Genomic DNA, 16,263 nt, shown 5'->3' on the forward strand with positions numbered 1-16,263 from the left:
GCTAGATCAACCATCCTCTCCTGCCTTACTCTTGAATATGAGGCAAAAAAAACTATTAAAAAAAGAGCACGTATACGCCACAGTGCATGCATACACCGTGCAAATAATGTGAACTACAACTTTGGCCTGGGAGCTAACACACTCTAATCGAAATTTAATAAATATTTGAACTTAATTATTGAACAAAACTTCTGACTTTTTTACCAGTGTCACTTCTGTACATACAATTACTCAATGGTACATTTAACCGCACTAGGTCAAACTTTTTATGAAAATTGAGAGGAAAGTCGTCGAAATTGTTACTCATTTAAAAAAAAAAGTCCGAAAATAGAGTTTTTTTTTTCTATCATTTCGGCATATTTCTCGCTAAATTGGATATTTTTTCCAAAATTTAAATATTCAATTTCTCTAAATTTTTTTAATTTTTCTCAATGGTTTAAAAAAGAAAATTCAATTGAAATGATAAATTTTGTTGACATTTTGTAAAATAAGAAGTAAGAGGCCCATGTTACCCAAGATCGTAAATTTTAAAATTAATAATGTCAATCGATTGTGCTTTACCTACAATAAAGCACGTATTTTTTAAAAATTCGATAAATTCATTATAGTTATTTCGATATTTAGGGAGCAAAAAAAAAGTTTAAATAATTTATTTTTATATACAAATGCAAAAATTCAAGCAAAAAACTATCTTATATTTATTTTTAGGAACTTTCCTAAAATCCAAAAATAAAACCCCGTTGGTTTATCCCGAAAAACTATTTTTTCTGAATTTCGTAGTTTTTACACAAATTTGCCTATTTTCAAAAAAAAACCCCAACTTTCAACATTAACTGCCAATTAAAAACTATTGGTGCCAATTATTAGAAATATAGCGTACTATTTCGATAAAACGATACTTAAAGATTGTGTTAGAAGCTTTAAAAGAAAAAAAATATAGTTTGTACAGCTTTTGTGAGATCTTTTTCGGTTTGTTACAGAAAATATCACATGGGGCTACAAGGGGTTAAGTGTGCCAAATTCCTTTCGTGCACACATAGCCATGGAAATGATTTTTGACTCCAAAATTCATAAGGAGCACCGCTGTGCGTCACATTGGGCGTCTTACAAACGTACAAGCCTTTGGACTGCAAACAAAACTTTTTTGAGCTTCTAAACATCATAGTAATGTAATTTTGAGTAAAACCTCAAGTTTTTGTTTGACACGAATCATAACGATAATCACTAAGAAACTTAGACACTTTAACAAATCATATCTCATTTGTTTTGATACGATGATCAGAAAAATTGACAACTTTATTTTTCAGCTTCGTAGAATCTTTTTATTTTTGATTATTCCTAATCTTTTTACTTTGACTTTTAATTGAATCAAAAATTTAATTTTCGTCCAATTTTATCTTATTATTAACTTATACGATTTCTCTTTAGATTAATTTAAGATTGTTTTTTTTTTTTTTGAACAGAAAATCTATTTAATATCTTTTGTGTCTTACGCTTATACGCCAAAGGTTGAGCTTTAAGCAGAAATAATTTCTTACAACTACATAAATTGGAAGCAAACCACTTAAGATGTCTTTTTCATTGTGTTGAAGTATAAAATGTAACTACATTGGACAAAGTGTCTAAGTTCATAATGTTAAATACGAGTACCTACGTCGTTTTCATTCGATATATTTTTTTTTTTTAGAAAGAAGCGAACATTTAATGTACCTAAGTGCAATATAGGAAAAGAATTTAAAACGACAACCGAGTAAAATCAGTGGATTTCAAAGTGCTACTGCACATCAGAGAGTGTTGTTCGTTCATCCTTCCATAGCCATCGCACACATTTTTTTTTACTTAAGATTTTTTAAATCTAAGTGTAAAGGATGTTATCGTTTCAATCCATTTCAATAGATTTTTGTAAAATAGGGTGGAAAATGACTGCGTGTCGTCGGCCGACAGGGATTCTGTATCTATCAATTTTCCCCTCATGAATCGCATTAAAGTCGTGCTGTTCTGTTCATCCTTTCGAATGACTGGCCGACTAGGAGTGGCTCGGGGGGGTCCTCTTCCTTTCATTATCCACAGATGAAATGAACATTTCATGATAGCACTTGTATAAATGATTCCCAGTTATCCAGATTTTATGCAGCGGCATAGGAATTTTGTATAGTTTCATATACAATTGGACACGAGAACATGTGTCCTCCAAGAAAAAAAAAAATGGACAGCTTGTCTGCCAACCTGTGGTCCGAAACTGATTTTATAACTAAAAGTGCCGGATATTTCAGTTTGTGCTAGATTGACGCTTTTCACTGATAAAACACCACTCTACTAAGCCCAGATAGCTTGTCACTCTATACCTTTTACGCCAGTGACCATCTAAAATTATCAACATGCATTCTCTCTGCGAACGCAAAAGAGCGCAGGCAAAAGATTATCATCTGTCCTTCGGATTGGTCCCACATTCATTGTAAAAAAATCGTGTTGCTAAAACCAGGATAACATCGTGAAAAAATGCACACACACAAAAAAAATTTGGCATAAATGCTCCGGCCTTTTAAAAAATATTCCTTTTTTTGTATTGTAAAAAAGGATATAACAAAAAGTTCCCAAGGGAAAAAACCGAAAATCCATGTCCTCTTTTATACAAAGCCATAACGAAAAAAAGCTACTGAATGGTATTTATTGTTTGTTCTTTTTTTTTTTGCAAAATCGGATGTGAGTGATCTCGCACTTATCAGGACGGACCAAAAAGAAGTCGGTGTTGTAGAGTGTGTGTCGTTTGGTTGGAGTTTGGAGTAAGGTAGAATCAGAGATATTTTGTTTTATTTGGTCTTTGGTCATTTGAATTATTCAAAAGTGTTTTTTTTTTTTTTTGTATGAAAATGGGTGTGTAATAATTTAATTTAGGAAGAAAAAAAACTGTACTTTGTTGTTTTTCACAAAGCCATTAATAATATCACGTAGCCCCTGTTATGTTTTATGGAGCTTTAAAAGAGTATATACGAATAGGAACCATAGAATTTTATTTCTTGTTCTCCACATGTAAAGCACAACATTTTATATTCAAAAACAGAAGGGTTAAATGGTAGTGAAAATAGTAGAAAATTAGAAAGTGAAATAAAAGATGATTTTGAAAAAATACTATAAACGAAAATTTACATTACTTAAAATCAATAATGAGAACCGAAAGTCTCAACCATTTGAGAAGAGCCCTCGAACAATCTTGAATAAGTTTTGAATTTTTGAAATTCGAAATCTAAATTATAAAATTATTAGATACAATTATTTTTTTAATTCTTTAAAGTTTCGAATGTTTAAACTTTATTTTATAGTTTTACCATTTGAAAACTTTCTATCTTAAAAACTGTTTTTTTTTTTTTTGTTTACTGTAAAATCTAGATTTTGATTATTTTTTGAAATTTGGTTTGAATAATTAAAATTTTAGATTATCGATTTTCAAGTGCTACAGGTTGGTTTTTTGTAATTTTTGGGGCTTTTAATATCTTTAAAATATATTTTAGGGTAACAGAAGATCAAACGAGCAAAAGTAGAGTAAGAGTTCACAAATATTTTTTGTTCAAATCTCCAGTTCTTTGTTTTTCATATCGATTAAAAGGGGCATGCGGTAATTTTTGAAAATGTTAAAAAAAAACCCGATTTACTTTGAAAAAGCATTTTCGAGTTGACACTCTTACAGTAAAAACTCTCTCACATGTAGTTAAATATTCGAATTCAGAACAAATGTTTTAAAAAAAGAAAATGCAAAAAAAAATTTGAAAAAAAGTTTGGTAAGTGATATCTTAGAACAAATTTTAAGCCTTCAAGTTTTTGGAGCAATTTTTAAAAGTTTCAAAGAGAGTATAAAATCTTTAAAAAAACCAAAAAAAAAGGGACTTAATTTTTTTTCGACCCCTAACTTTAGAATTATTGAGGACAAAAAAATTGGAACATTGTTTGAAATAACCAATAAGATCTGGAAAAACCTTTTCCAGTTTTTGACTCTAAAACCTCTATTTTTGAAAATTAAAAAAAAAAAAATTAGAGCATTACGGAAGAAATCGGAAAAATGGTGGAACAACTTTCAAAAACATCAAATTAAAAAAAAGGGTTTATTTCACACTCTCATTTAATGTGCTGGGTCTACCTCCAGCATTGGAACAGCCAGCGCACATAGGGGTATTTGCAAATTTTACCCGGAAAAAATTATTTTTCCGGTTTATCTTCATCAACAAGGTAAAAGCTTGTATTTAGTACTGGAATAAAGTGTTTTAAGTGTTGATTTCAATGAAAACATTTTTCTTCCTAAACCACTTTTTTTCAAACAAAAAAGTGTCAAGAATGGATCCCAATGGTTTGTTATGGAGTTTATAAATGGAGTTCTATTAATGGTATCGCCAAGATAAAGGTCTTAAAATTTAGGAAAAATCATAAGAATTCAGGTTCTGTAATTCAAGAAGTTGAATCTTTAAAAAAAACTTAAAATATGGATGCTGAATACAAGGTAGCCATTTTTAAACACCTAAAACCTTTAAGAAGGGCAAAAGTGTCGAAGTTGCACTTAGTTGCACTTGTTTTTTACAGATTCAATTAGATAAGAGTTTAACCTTTAGAAAACATTCAATTTTAGCACACAATAATGTGAAATTGTATAACTTATCTCCTTACCAACACAGAAATTTACGTTTTTTACGATTAATTTGTATTAAGATTCAACATATCACTTTTTTATTTATAAAGTAATACAACATTAAGATACAACATCTAGTAGACAGTTTCGTATCTCCTTATCAATATTCCATAAAAACTTTTTTCTACATCCACTTCAAAAAAAAAAAGTACTTACTTAAGCACAGTCGCTAAATTACAAAAAAAAATTAATTTTATCTTTGGGCTGAAAACTTTGAACTCTAGACCGCTGCTGTTAATCACCTGAAGTGATAATCAATTTTAAAACTATAAGAAAATGCTAAGCAAAATATCTACTTTTAGTAGGATGTTGATTTTTCACGTTTGGATCAGTTTAAAATTTCGTGTTTTGTCCGCCTAAATTGACTAAATACCCCTATGTGCAGCGGTACGTTGCAATTGGATAACATTTTTTCAAAATTCAATACAAACAATACACAAAAAGTCGACTCGTGCAAAACCTCCTTCTCCTTGATGGGCTATAGAAAACAGTAATTGATTCACAAGATATTATTTATTGATTTTATGTAATTAAAAACAAAAACAAAAACACAAAACAAAGTCAAAATTAATCAAACAATTAATGCAAATAAATTTGAAAGCAAATATTCAAAATTCCACAAATTTCTCATTATTGCCTTTTTATCTTATCTGTTTGCAAAGAAAATTAATTCATCTTAATCCATTTTCCCAAAAAACTACTTCTTTAATGTTGAAACATTTTCTTTTAAAGTTCAAATGCCAGGAAATGGAAAAACTTTTCCTATACACCTCTAAGAAAAAAAACACTGTCATCACCAAGCAGTAGAACCAACAACCAAACCTCTGCTATCACTCCTAATACCCCTGAGAGAAAAACACCCGTAAAAGAGAATTCACCTCTTTTACGGTTGTTCAAGAAACTTCTATCGCCCATAATTGTACCTATTAAAGTGATAACGAGCGTAAAATCGTTCCGAACAATAATGATTTCCGTGCGACTCTCCAATAAAATTGTAGCTAAAGGATTATATTTATCTATCCTTGAGTTAAATGCCTTTAGATTCCTAGAAACTATTCAGATATTTTTCAAGCTTTATAGTGTTTGGATTGATGGTTATGGAGGAGTAATTATTTCCCTATTCCTTTAGGAAGAAAGCGCTATCAATTTCCGTTGACCTCTTGGCATTCAAAAGACGCATCTTCTTCAAAAGCCCAGGCATGAATATGAAATTGAATTAAAAATGCTCCATATCTATTTAAAAAGGGGGGCTTTTTTCCTATGAACAGTGGGTACCTACATACACTTGTCATTCGCATATATCCATGCGATGAAGAATCATTGACTATGAGAAATCAATGGAGGTTCTTCTGTAATGAATTCATCGATATGGTTCCTTCACCACACATTTCCATATTCCTATAAACCATCAGCAGCCGATGAGCTGAACAAAATGAAGAAAACAGGTCAATAGTAGAAGTAGGTAGTATGAATAGAAATGGTTGGAAATATATGTTGAATGGGATTCTTGCATTCCTTTAGAGAGTTAAACGTGCTATCTGAGGCAACAAAAAAATTCTTGAAATACTTATTCCAAACCGAACTTATTCAATAATACAAATGCCTGATGATGCCTTTTCTTCTCGTCCTTCGTTTCGTTTGGCCTTCCTCCTCTTCTGAATCTCCATCTCCATCGACCTGGATGAGCTATGAGCCGTTTATTTATTTCGTTTCTCTTCAATTCGCATAAAGCAGCCCTCGTTTTTCTTATCTGCCAAGTGTATCTGTGTATCTCTATAATATATCTTTGTTGGATTGCTGGTAATCGCATCGCATTGAATGGGTTAAACTTTTTTAAAGTATTTAAAACTTGAAAATGTCGTTTTTCTTTTTTTTTTTTCTCTTTTATTGGTTTGCACATAGTACGTTAAAAAAAAAGAAATCAAATTACCGAGATATTTCCGCGCTGAACCCATGGCGTGATTTTCGCTTTTTTGTTGAAAAGTTTTGTATGGAAAGTATTTTATTTATTTTTATAATTATAATTTATAAAGCATTGCGGAAAAAAATTTAAAGAAAATTACGAATTTTATTTAAAATTCACTTGAAATGCTTTTTTATAATTTTGTTAAGAAAATTGTATTCAAAACATTCGAAATCGAATTATTGTGACTTCAATAGAACAGAATATTGACAATTCTTGTAGGAGTTAATTTTTTAATGACAGAAATAGAGAATAAAGCAGGTACACGGAGAAAAAAGACCACCTAAAAATAAGCAGATTCCACATTACCTAAATGAAGCGGATTTCTACATGGTTTGTTTCCAAGATGACTTCCATCTTAAATTAAGCGGACAGATCTTCTTAATTTCTTAAATGCGCAAATTTAAAAGAAATCCACTTAATTTAATCGGGAAGTCATCTTATTTTGATGTGGAAATATTTTACTTGAAAAAAAAAATGAGCTCACTAGTCAAGCGCTGCAGCGCGCTGTTGGAAATAAGTATGATAAACTACAGCTAAAGTCAGACTATAACTAAACAATTTTTTTTGTTTGTTTTTTACGATGAAAATTAGTATTTAAATGAAATTAAGTCCACCTTAAAATTAAAAGATTTTAAGCGGATTCGACTTATTTTAACATATACCTTTTTGTTTTAAGAGCTGTCAAATAACTTTTGCCTACAAGCTGCGAGGTGTGTTGAATGTCGTGAATCTATCTATGTGTGCGTGTTAACCTCATTTACCACAGTGGTGGCTTTCACATATATTCACAGACACTGTACTGTACAAACAAAAGGGTTTTGGTAGGTGAGACGTATGAAACTTTCCAGTCTGGGTATAGTTTGTCAATGCTCTAAGGTCTAATCCTATTACGATATAATAAGATATTAAGGTCGTGTCCTAATTGCGTAAAAATTTTCTAAAACAGTTTAAATTTTTGACGTTTGGTATAACGGGGATTAATGTTTTGGTGTCCGAACTGCGTTAAAAGAGAATGAGTTAAATGGGATTTTTAGTTAAAATTCCTGCAAGATTTAGGAAATTTCCCTAACCACTTTTGTATTTTGTTATTCAAGAAAATAAATATTTTATACGATAACCAGTTTAAAATGTATAAAAATAAAAATTTTATTCGAATAAAGTACAAATTTCTTAATTTGATTTACATTTATTTTATGTTTTGCATCGATTTTCTCCCCTATCATTACGAAAAAAAATATCATTGTGTATGTATATCTTGCTTATGCAGTCTGCGAGCACTAGTTTACAACTTTCAACAAACTAAATAAAAAAAAACAAAATAAAACAAAACAACCAATTCGCATTAATTTTCATTAAATTTCATTAATTTTAAAATCAATAAATAAATTAAAAATAATTTCAAATGCAATTTTTTCTCTGTCTTGAGAAACGTCAAAATTTAACCACTAGTGTTAAATCAAATGTCATGATTTAACCAACATTTTAACGAAATTCGGACACGGCCTAAGGGTAACACAGTCTAAAATTTAACAACTGATGAGCGCCCTCCTCCTTTTACTTTTGAGGGCTCATACTTTCAGCATACACTGAGAGAACTATTAAAATAGTTATTTTTTCTCTGCGTGTATGTTGGTATAGATGTCTGTAGCAAAATAATAGGCGCGGAAGTAATGACTTAGGTATATGGTTTATTTTTTTGCCTTATAACGTGGACCACACTAATGAGTAATGAGCATCCCAATTCATTGGTATCTATAAAAAATGATTCTTTAGAAAGAAACCTTTAAAAAAATCAAAAATATGTTTTAAAAATTTAAAAATTCCTTTTAATATGAGCAATTTTTTTTTTTTTTTTCATATTTCTTAATATTTTTCATTTGAAAATATACAATTTTATTGCCTTAAGGTCCTTATGGCTAGAACCCAGCGGCGCCGGTCATATAAAGAAAAATTCCCATACCTACCCCTCCCATACGATTTTTTTCTAGTCTCGAGTATTGATTAGTAATTCCAATAACTTGGTATAGGTGTAGGTACTAACTATATAAACTTTTTTGTTTTTTTCAAAAACTTAAGAAAAAGGCTCTAACAATTTTGAATTTTTATGTTTTTCGAAAAATGCATCTTAATAATAGAACTAAAATTTCATACTTTTTTGGATATCAATTTTATTTTAGATGTTTTTTCCTTTAAAAAGGTAAAAGGTAGGTATGTTTGTTACCTAATAACTTTGGACTTAGTGAACCAATTTTGATAAATCTTTTTGTATTGGAAAACTGGTGCCTGCAGTGTGGTCCCATTTCAATTTCGCTTAGTTCTGCTTATAGAGACTATGAGAAAAACCATAAACCCCAGTTTTGTTTTGTTTTGTTTTTTTTTTATAAGAATTTAGCATTTGAATTCAAAGAGGGTTTGAACATTTACTTTCTTTGTTTCGTAATGAATTTATACAAACTTCAATCAAAATTCATTTGTTAATACTTTTTAAAGGCAACCGTCAGATAATAATAATCATAAAGAAACATGACATATTTATCTCTAAAAAAATATATAGGCATAGGAACCCATTGCAAGGACACTTGTTTTTTTATTTTTAAATTTTGTATACTACTTTTATTTTGTTAAAAGCAACACTGACATTCTATAAATAATTTGTTTATTCCACTTGGATAATTTGTTAAAGCAGCATATAATTAGTGACACAGACACCTCATCCCAGACTTAAAAAAAAATATGACAGGAGGTGCATATAACGCGTATTTAGAAGAAGGCTTAATTAAAAATCTAATTAATTTCCTCATCCAAAAGCTATTTTATTCATAGAGTCTTTCCTTACATCAAAAAGCAGAAAAGAAAAAAAAAATGTACGTATGTTGTGAGGGTGTGGAGGTGGCAGCGAATGAGAAAGTTATATTTTTTTCTGTTTGTTGGGATAGAAAAAAAAAATCCTCTTACAAAAATGCATTCGGACAAGAATAATGCTTGGGTAATTATATAGATATACTATATAAGTAAGAAGATAAAATTGTTGCTGTTACTAAGGATACAAGCGGATACTGATTAGTATAAGGACTCGTTAGTCCTGCGTTAATTAACGTCGTAAAGCGCACCCCTGGTGGCTCTGTTTCGAGATAAGCAATTTCGCTTCCTTTCATGTTTTTTTTTTTTCAGGAAGTGACTTTAACTTACACTTCTTCAAATATTTACGCATTTCAATTAGCCAGGGAGATTAGGGAATAAATTTAATTAAATAAATTAGATTATGTGGTGCTGTGAGGCTAAATAGTCAAATAAATCATGAATGATTTAATAAAGGTTTCTGTTTTTTTATGTGGTAGAAGCCATATACATAATAGAAGCAACATTTATTTTGTACTTAAACTTATTAAATAACATAATTATGAGAAAGCTTTTGCAAGATTTTTGAATAATTCCGGCATATAGACATCACACATCGCTATATTATGCTTTTTGAAGATTAATAAGGATTTCAAAGAGATTTAAATTTTTTGATTCAAATATTGTTCTTGTTAAATAAAAAAACTATTTAACATGGTGCGATGGAAATATTACGAAAGAACATAAGTATTCAATTTCTGTTACTATGAACGATTATAAAATCATGAGATGCTCTATAAAATTTATTCAGTCCAAAACTAATCGAATAATAGACAAACTGGAGTGAATCCAACGGAATATAAACCTAAATAACATTAAATATAATCACTACTTCAGTACTACAAAAACCAAAATCGACGAAACAGGAATAAGAACCCATTGAACATGAACGTACATACTTATTTATATGAATATCTAATGCGTTTTTGTATACTTGTGTGATTTTGGTTTATACATTTTCTTTAGGCCAAGTATTATTAAAAATAAGTTTTAATCAAAAACAAAATAGGGATTATGGAGCAAACCAAAACTTCAGTCGTTCCGTCATTGTCGCTTTAGTGCGCCCGCCCGATGGATTTTTTTTATTTTGAACGGAGATTTGTATGAAATTCTAAAAGCTGTTTTTTTTTTTAGTATATTACTTGGAACGAAATTTCTCAAGAAACGGATCTTAACTAAAAAAATGTTGGTCATTCTTTTTTTCTAATTTTGTCAAATTTGTTTCAATAACTACCTACAATTATTATAATAAGGACTTGTTTTATTGTGCGGCTCAAATCGTTTTATAATACAATTACATATATTATTGAGTTATCATTTTTCATACTTGGTAACGGGAGTTAAAATTGTTTAAACCGAAAATAAGTTTTTTTTTTGAAAATGTACCTAAATACCTCATTTTAAAGTATTAAAGAAATGTGTTTACAACTGATTAGATTGAGGTTTACATCCTGTTGAAAAAAAGAAATTTGCAAGTATTCTTAAAAAGCTCTAATTCAGATGGAGCTCTCTGAATTAGAGCTACATTTTCCAGGACTCGTAGATAAACTTTTGCAATGAACTTCGATCAGAGCTCTGGATTTTCTTTAGTTCTCTTTTTCCGAGAATGCACCCATCTGCAACATGCAGCTTGAACTGCGGTTCATCGAAAAAGATGACATTGTTCCACATGTCCTGGGCCCAATTTAGAAGTCTAAGAACTGATCCCGAAAAGGACCAAAACAAATTTCAAAACAATTTATCAATCCGTTTTCAAAAATCGATTTTTCCAAAAAAACTTTTAATTTTTGTTAAAATAAAAAAAAATTAATTTTTTTCTAAATAACATTTATAAATGCTATAAAAATGTTTTGTACAAAAGTTTTCGTTGGAATCAGTTAAGTCCTTTATGAGAAAAGCCGAACAATACCCGTCCAAAAATTACAAGACCCACTTCTTAAGCATTCTCTATAATCGTAATGTCAATGTAAACCGCTCCAAAAATTTTCAAAAATATTTTCATAAAACCTTTTTCAAAATTAACGCGTTTGTTACAGCTATTCTTAATGCTTAATAGTAAAATCAATTAATGTAAAATATTTGCTCAAGTTTATGGTTTTTTTTATAAATAACTTTGAAATTGGAATAAGGCACTACAAAAAATCAATAATTTTACTTTGATATTATTAGTCACTTGAAATACCTAGGACAAAAAAAAAACCGATGAAAATTTTTCTTACAATATAGGTACCTATTACACACTTTTTTGTCTCTCCTGAAAAATAAAAAATTAGAAAGTGAACAAGAAACATTTTAATAGACAGACATGCAGACTGACGGGAAAATACAGCCCTTATTTTTCTACATCTTATTAAAACCCCCGTAGCAAAACCTAAAATTACACCCTACACCACAAAATAAAGATGAAAAAGTACTTACAGTATTTTATTCTTGCCCTTACATTGTGTAGATAGTTTTTTTTTTTTTGCATTTAGCCATAATAATGAAAATAGAAATGATGCATCCATGCTGAAATCCCAGCCACAAATTTACTCCTTTAAGGCCGTTACTTAACTCTAAATACAGAAAAAATTTCACTCACTACGTTTCAACTCGGTGAACCTATCTTGAATAAGTTTCTACGAGCTGTGAAAAATAAAATAAAACAAAATAATATTTTATTTAAAAAAAAATAAATTCCAAAACTTTGTTTCATCCTTTTTACGCAAGGGATACAAAAAAACTTGTATTTTAATATTTTTTAAATAAAACTGAAATAAAATTCCACTTTAACTGAAAGGCAAAAAATAAAGTGGTAGTCCTTCATAATATTCACATTAATGTTAGATTGTTTTTTTTTTTTTTAATTTGCAGATACTGTCGACACTTGCAATATTATAAAATCACAACAAATGCACGCAAAGAACTCAGCATATCATGGAAACAAACATAATCATTATAGAAATTTAAGTGAAACGAAATTCAGAAAAATCTTATTCGATGAGTTAAATTAACGTTTTGAAACTATTTGAAAAAAAAAACAACGTCAAAGCATACAGAATTGCGAACAGAAGACCAACACAATGTCAATAACTGGTTCTCTTGTTGGTTATGAAAACAACAACGAAGTTGGCAATAATAAAAAATCTACATCAGCATCGTCCCGTTCAATTCTGAATACCTCCGCCGGCTCAATGGCCAAGACGTGCCCCAGTCTCAATTCGAGCATAAACAATTCGGTCATCACGACGACTAGCAGTAATCTCAGTCATCACAATGCAAAATATCCAAATTCAAAAAGGAAATCAGCAAAGTATCTACAACATCAGCAGCAAGCGCCGCCCTACGGCAAGGATCACAAAAACTATCTGCATTTGAATTCATTGTGGTCTATATGGTATGGCGTATTGCTGACACTTTTTCAGGGATATTTGGCTGTGCATGGCGCTTATCGATTTTTGGGTGAGTATTTTCTTTTTTTTTTGGCAGAGTTGCCATCTTGATACAATTTCCTACTTTTAGGGTGAAGAATTTTTAACATTTAATGGTTTGCTTGCTTTAAATAAATAAAAAATATATTATATTTATTATCTATCCTATCAGCCTGTACGACCGCCAAATTTTTGGTCACACGATCAAGGTTTGGTCGAAAATCATAACTTTTAATGTCCGCACCTACGAAACTTAATTTTTGTACACCTTCTTGTATTGTAATTTTTGTTAAATATTTTTATTTCCTGCGAAAAACTCAAGATGTCACACCCGTAACGTAATATTTTGGAGTTTTACTATCAAAAACATTTATAATAGTTGCTAAATAATTTGATAAATTTATTAGTAAAACTGTCACACCCGTAACAATATGGATACAACTCTAACAAACTTTTTTCTAGAATCAAACCAAAAACATAAATGCAAATGTCTTTTACTATCCAGAACATTTTGAATAGTTGCTAAATAATTCAATAAATCTATCAGTAAAACTGTCACACCCGTTACAATATGGATACAATTCTAACAAACTTTTTTCTTTAATCAATATAAACCAAAATAAATAAATACAAATGTCTTTAACTATCAAGAACATTTTGAACAGTTGCTAAATAATTCAATAAATTTATCTGTAAAACTGTCACACCCTTATTGTTACGAGTTACCTAATTGGATAAAACTCTAAACAAACTTTTTACAAAAATAAATGTAAACCGCAAACATAAATACAAATTTTTACTAAATTAGAGAATTCTGGCAACAATGTTATATTGGAATTAGAAAAGTGGTTTTTTGTGTACCTACTCTGAGTATTCGTAAAATTGGATTTGTGTATGGTTGATGCGTTTATATAGATTTTGTATCTCTAAATGCAGCTGTTGTATTGTGTCAAAGTGCTTTGTGAATAAATGTTAAAATAAAAACATATAGAATTTCCGTTTCGATAGAATGTATACGAGTCGAATATTTACATATAGACCGAGAGCCGACAGCATATTTTGGCAGTTTTGATATAACCGAAATTTGAGTGTGCACATATCTAGATATGCACCACAGTATGTCAACGGAACAAGTCTGGCAGTGATCTTTTTCAGCTTTCCCTTGCCAGACGCATCCAAAGTGCAGCAAAAAATCAATTTTTGGCGTTTTGGTATAACCGAATAAATGATACACCAAAAAATCATAAAAAATCCCCTGATTTCGAATCTGTGGGTACCGCAAGTTTCTTTTTCAGCTTTCCCCCCGCCAGACCGCTTTAAAGCATTTTTAAGTGCATTTTTCTTATAAAAAACCTAATTACTTATTTTCTGTTAGGTATAACCGTATGATGGTAACAAATTAATATTCTATGTCTATTCCAGGTCTAGAAAATATAATTTTTAGCCAGCTATTTTTCAGCCTTCCCTCTGCCAGACGCATCCAAAGTGCAGTCAAAAATCAACTTTTGGCGTTTTTCTAGGTATTACCCCAAAAAATGATACACCAAAAAATCATAAAAAATCCCCTGATTTCAAAAATGTGGGTACCGCAAGTTTCTTTTTCGGCTTTCCCCCCGCCAGACCGCTTTAAAGCATTTTTAAGTGCATTTTTCTAATAAAAACCTTGATTACTTATTTTCTGTTAGGTATAACCGTATGATGGTAACAAATTAATATTCTATGACTATTCCAGGTCTAGGAAATACAATTTTTAGCCAGCTTTTTTTCAGTCTTCCCTCTGCCAGACGCATCCAAAGTGCAGTCAAAAATCAACTTTTGGCGTTTTACTAGGTATTACCCCAATAAATGATACACCAAAAAATCATAAAAAATCCCCTGTTTTCAAAAATGTGGGTACCAGAAGTTTTTTGTAGCTTTCGCCCCGCCAGACCGCTTTGAAGCATTTTGAAATGCATTTTTCTAATTAAAAACCTAATAGCCTATTTTCTGTTGGGTATAACCGTATGATGGTAACAAATTAAAATTCTATGTCTATTCCTGGTTTAGAAAATATAAGTTTAAGCCAGATATTTTTCAGCCTTCCCTCTGCCAGACGCCCTTAAAGGTTTCCCAAATAGGTTTTTCCATAGAAAAAACACCTAGTTTCTGTTTTTTTCTTATAAAATTGAAATAATATTTTTTTGTTTAGAGTAACCATATGATGGCCAAATATTAACTTTCTCTGCCTTTTACTGATTTAGAAAATGTAAGTTTAAGCCAGTTTTGTTTCAGCCTACCCTCTGCCAGACGCCCGAAAAGGTATTTCAATAGTACGGGAAAGTTAGATTTTGCTATATGGGGCATGAGGGTCTGGGAAAAAATCCGAAATGCATTTTGACTTCAGGGCTCGAAAGGCATAAAGACACGAGTCGTAAACCAAATTTTGTTCAATCGCACTTAGAGTCATTTGGCCGCCATTTTTGTTTAATACAAATTTTAGTTTTTCACATAACTCGCGTATTTTTGAACCTACAAAAAAAAAACAATGTATGACAAACTTGAAATAATTTACATTTTCTAAATCAGTAAAAGGCAGAGAAAGTTAATATTTGGCCATCATATGGTTACTATAAACAAAAAAATATTATTTCAATTTTATAAGAAAAAAACAGAAACTAGGTGTTTTTTCTATGGAAAAACCTATTTGGGAAATCTTTAAGGGCGTCTGGCAGAGGGAAGGCTGAAAAATATCTGGCTTAAACTTATATTTTCTAAACCAGGAATAGACATAGAATTTTAATTTGTTACCATCATACGGTTATACCCAACAGAAAATAGGCTATTAGGTTTTTAATTAGAAAAATGCATTTCAAAATGCTTCAAAGCGGTCTGGCGGGGCGAAAGCTACAAAAAACTTCTGGTACCCACATTTTTGAAAACAGGGGATTTTTTATGATTTTTTGGTGTATCATTTATTGGGGTAATACCTAGTAAAACGCCAAAAGTTGATTTTTGACTGCACTTTGGATGCGTCTGGCAGAGGGAAGACTGAAAAAAAGCTGGCTAAAAATTGTATTTCCTAGACCTGGAATAGTCATAGAATATTAATTTGTTACCATCATACGGTTATACCTAACAGAAAATAAGTAATCAAGGTTTTTATTAGAAAAATGCACTTAAAAATGCTTTAAAGCGGTCTGGCGGGGGGAAAGCCGAAAAAGAAACTTGCGGTACCCACATTTTTGAAATCAGGGGATTTTTTATGATTTTTTGGTGTATCATTTTTTGGGGTAATACCTAGAAAAACGCCAAAAGTTGATTTTTGACTGCACTTT

The 16,263-nt window shown here is 30.5% G+C and overlaps 1 protein-coding gene across 3 annotated transcripts in view; it reads left to right on the forward strand.

Annotated features, from left to right (window-relative positions):
• Positions 1 to 16,263, forward strand: part of LOC129916918 (protein tincar) — a 114,434-nt gene that overhangs the window by 65,792 nt on the left and 32,379 nt on the right. For all 3 annotated transcript variants that reach the window (XM_055997129.1, XM_055997130.1, XM_055997127.1), the window contains exon 3: positions 12,393 to 12,980. In XM_055997129.1, coding sequence (XP_055853104.1) covers positions 12,602 to 12,980 — 379 coding nt within the window. In that variant the 5' untranslated portion in view covers positions 12,393 to 12,601. The remainder of the gene's footprint in view (positions 1 to 12,392; positions 12,981 to 16,263) is intronic.

This window comes from Episyrphus balteatus, chromosome 3 (assembly GCF_945859705.1).
Source record: "Episyrphus balteatus chromosome 3, idEpiBalt1.1, whole genome shotgun sequence".
In the NCBI taxonomy this organism is placed as follows: Eukaryota; Metazoa; Arthropoda; class Insecta; order Diptera; family Syrphidae; genus Episyrphus; species Episyrphus balteatus.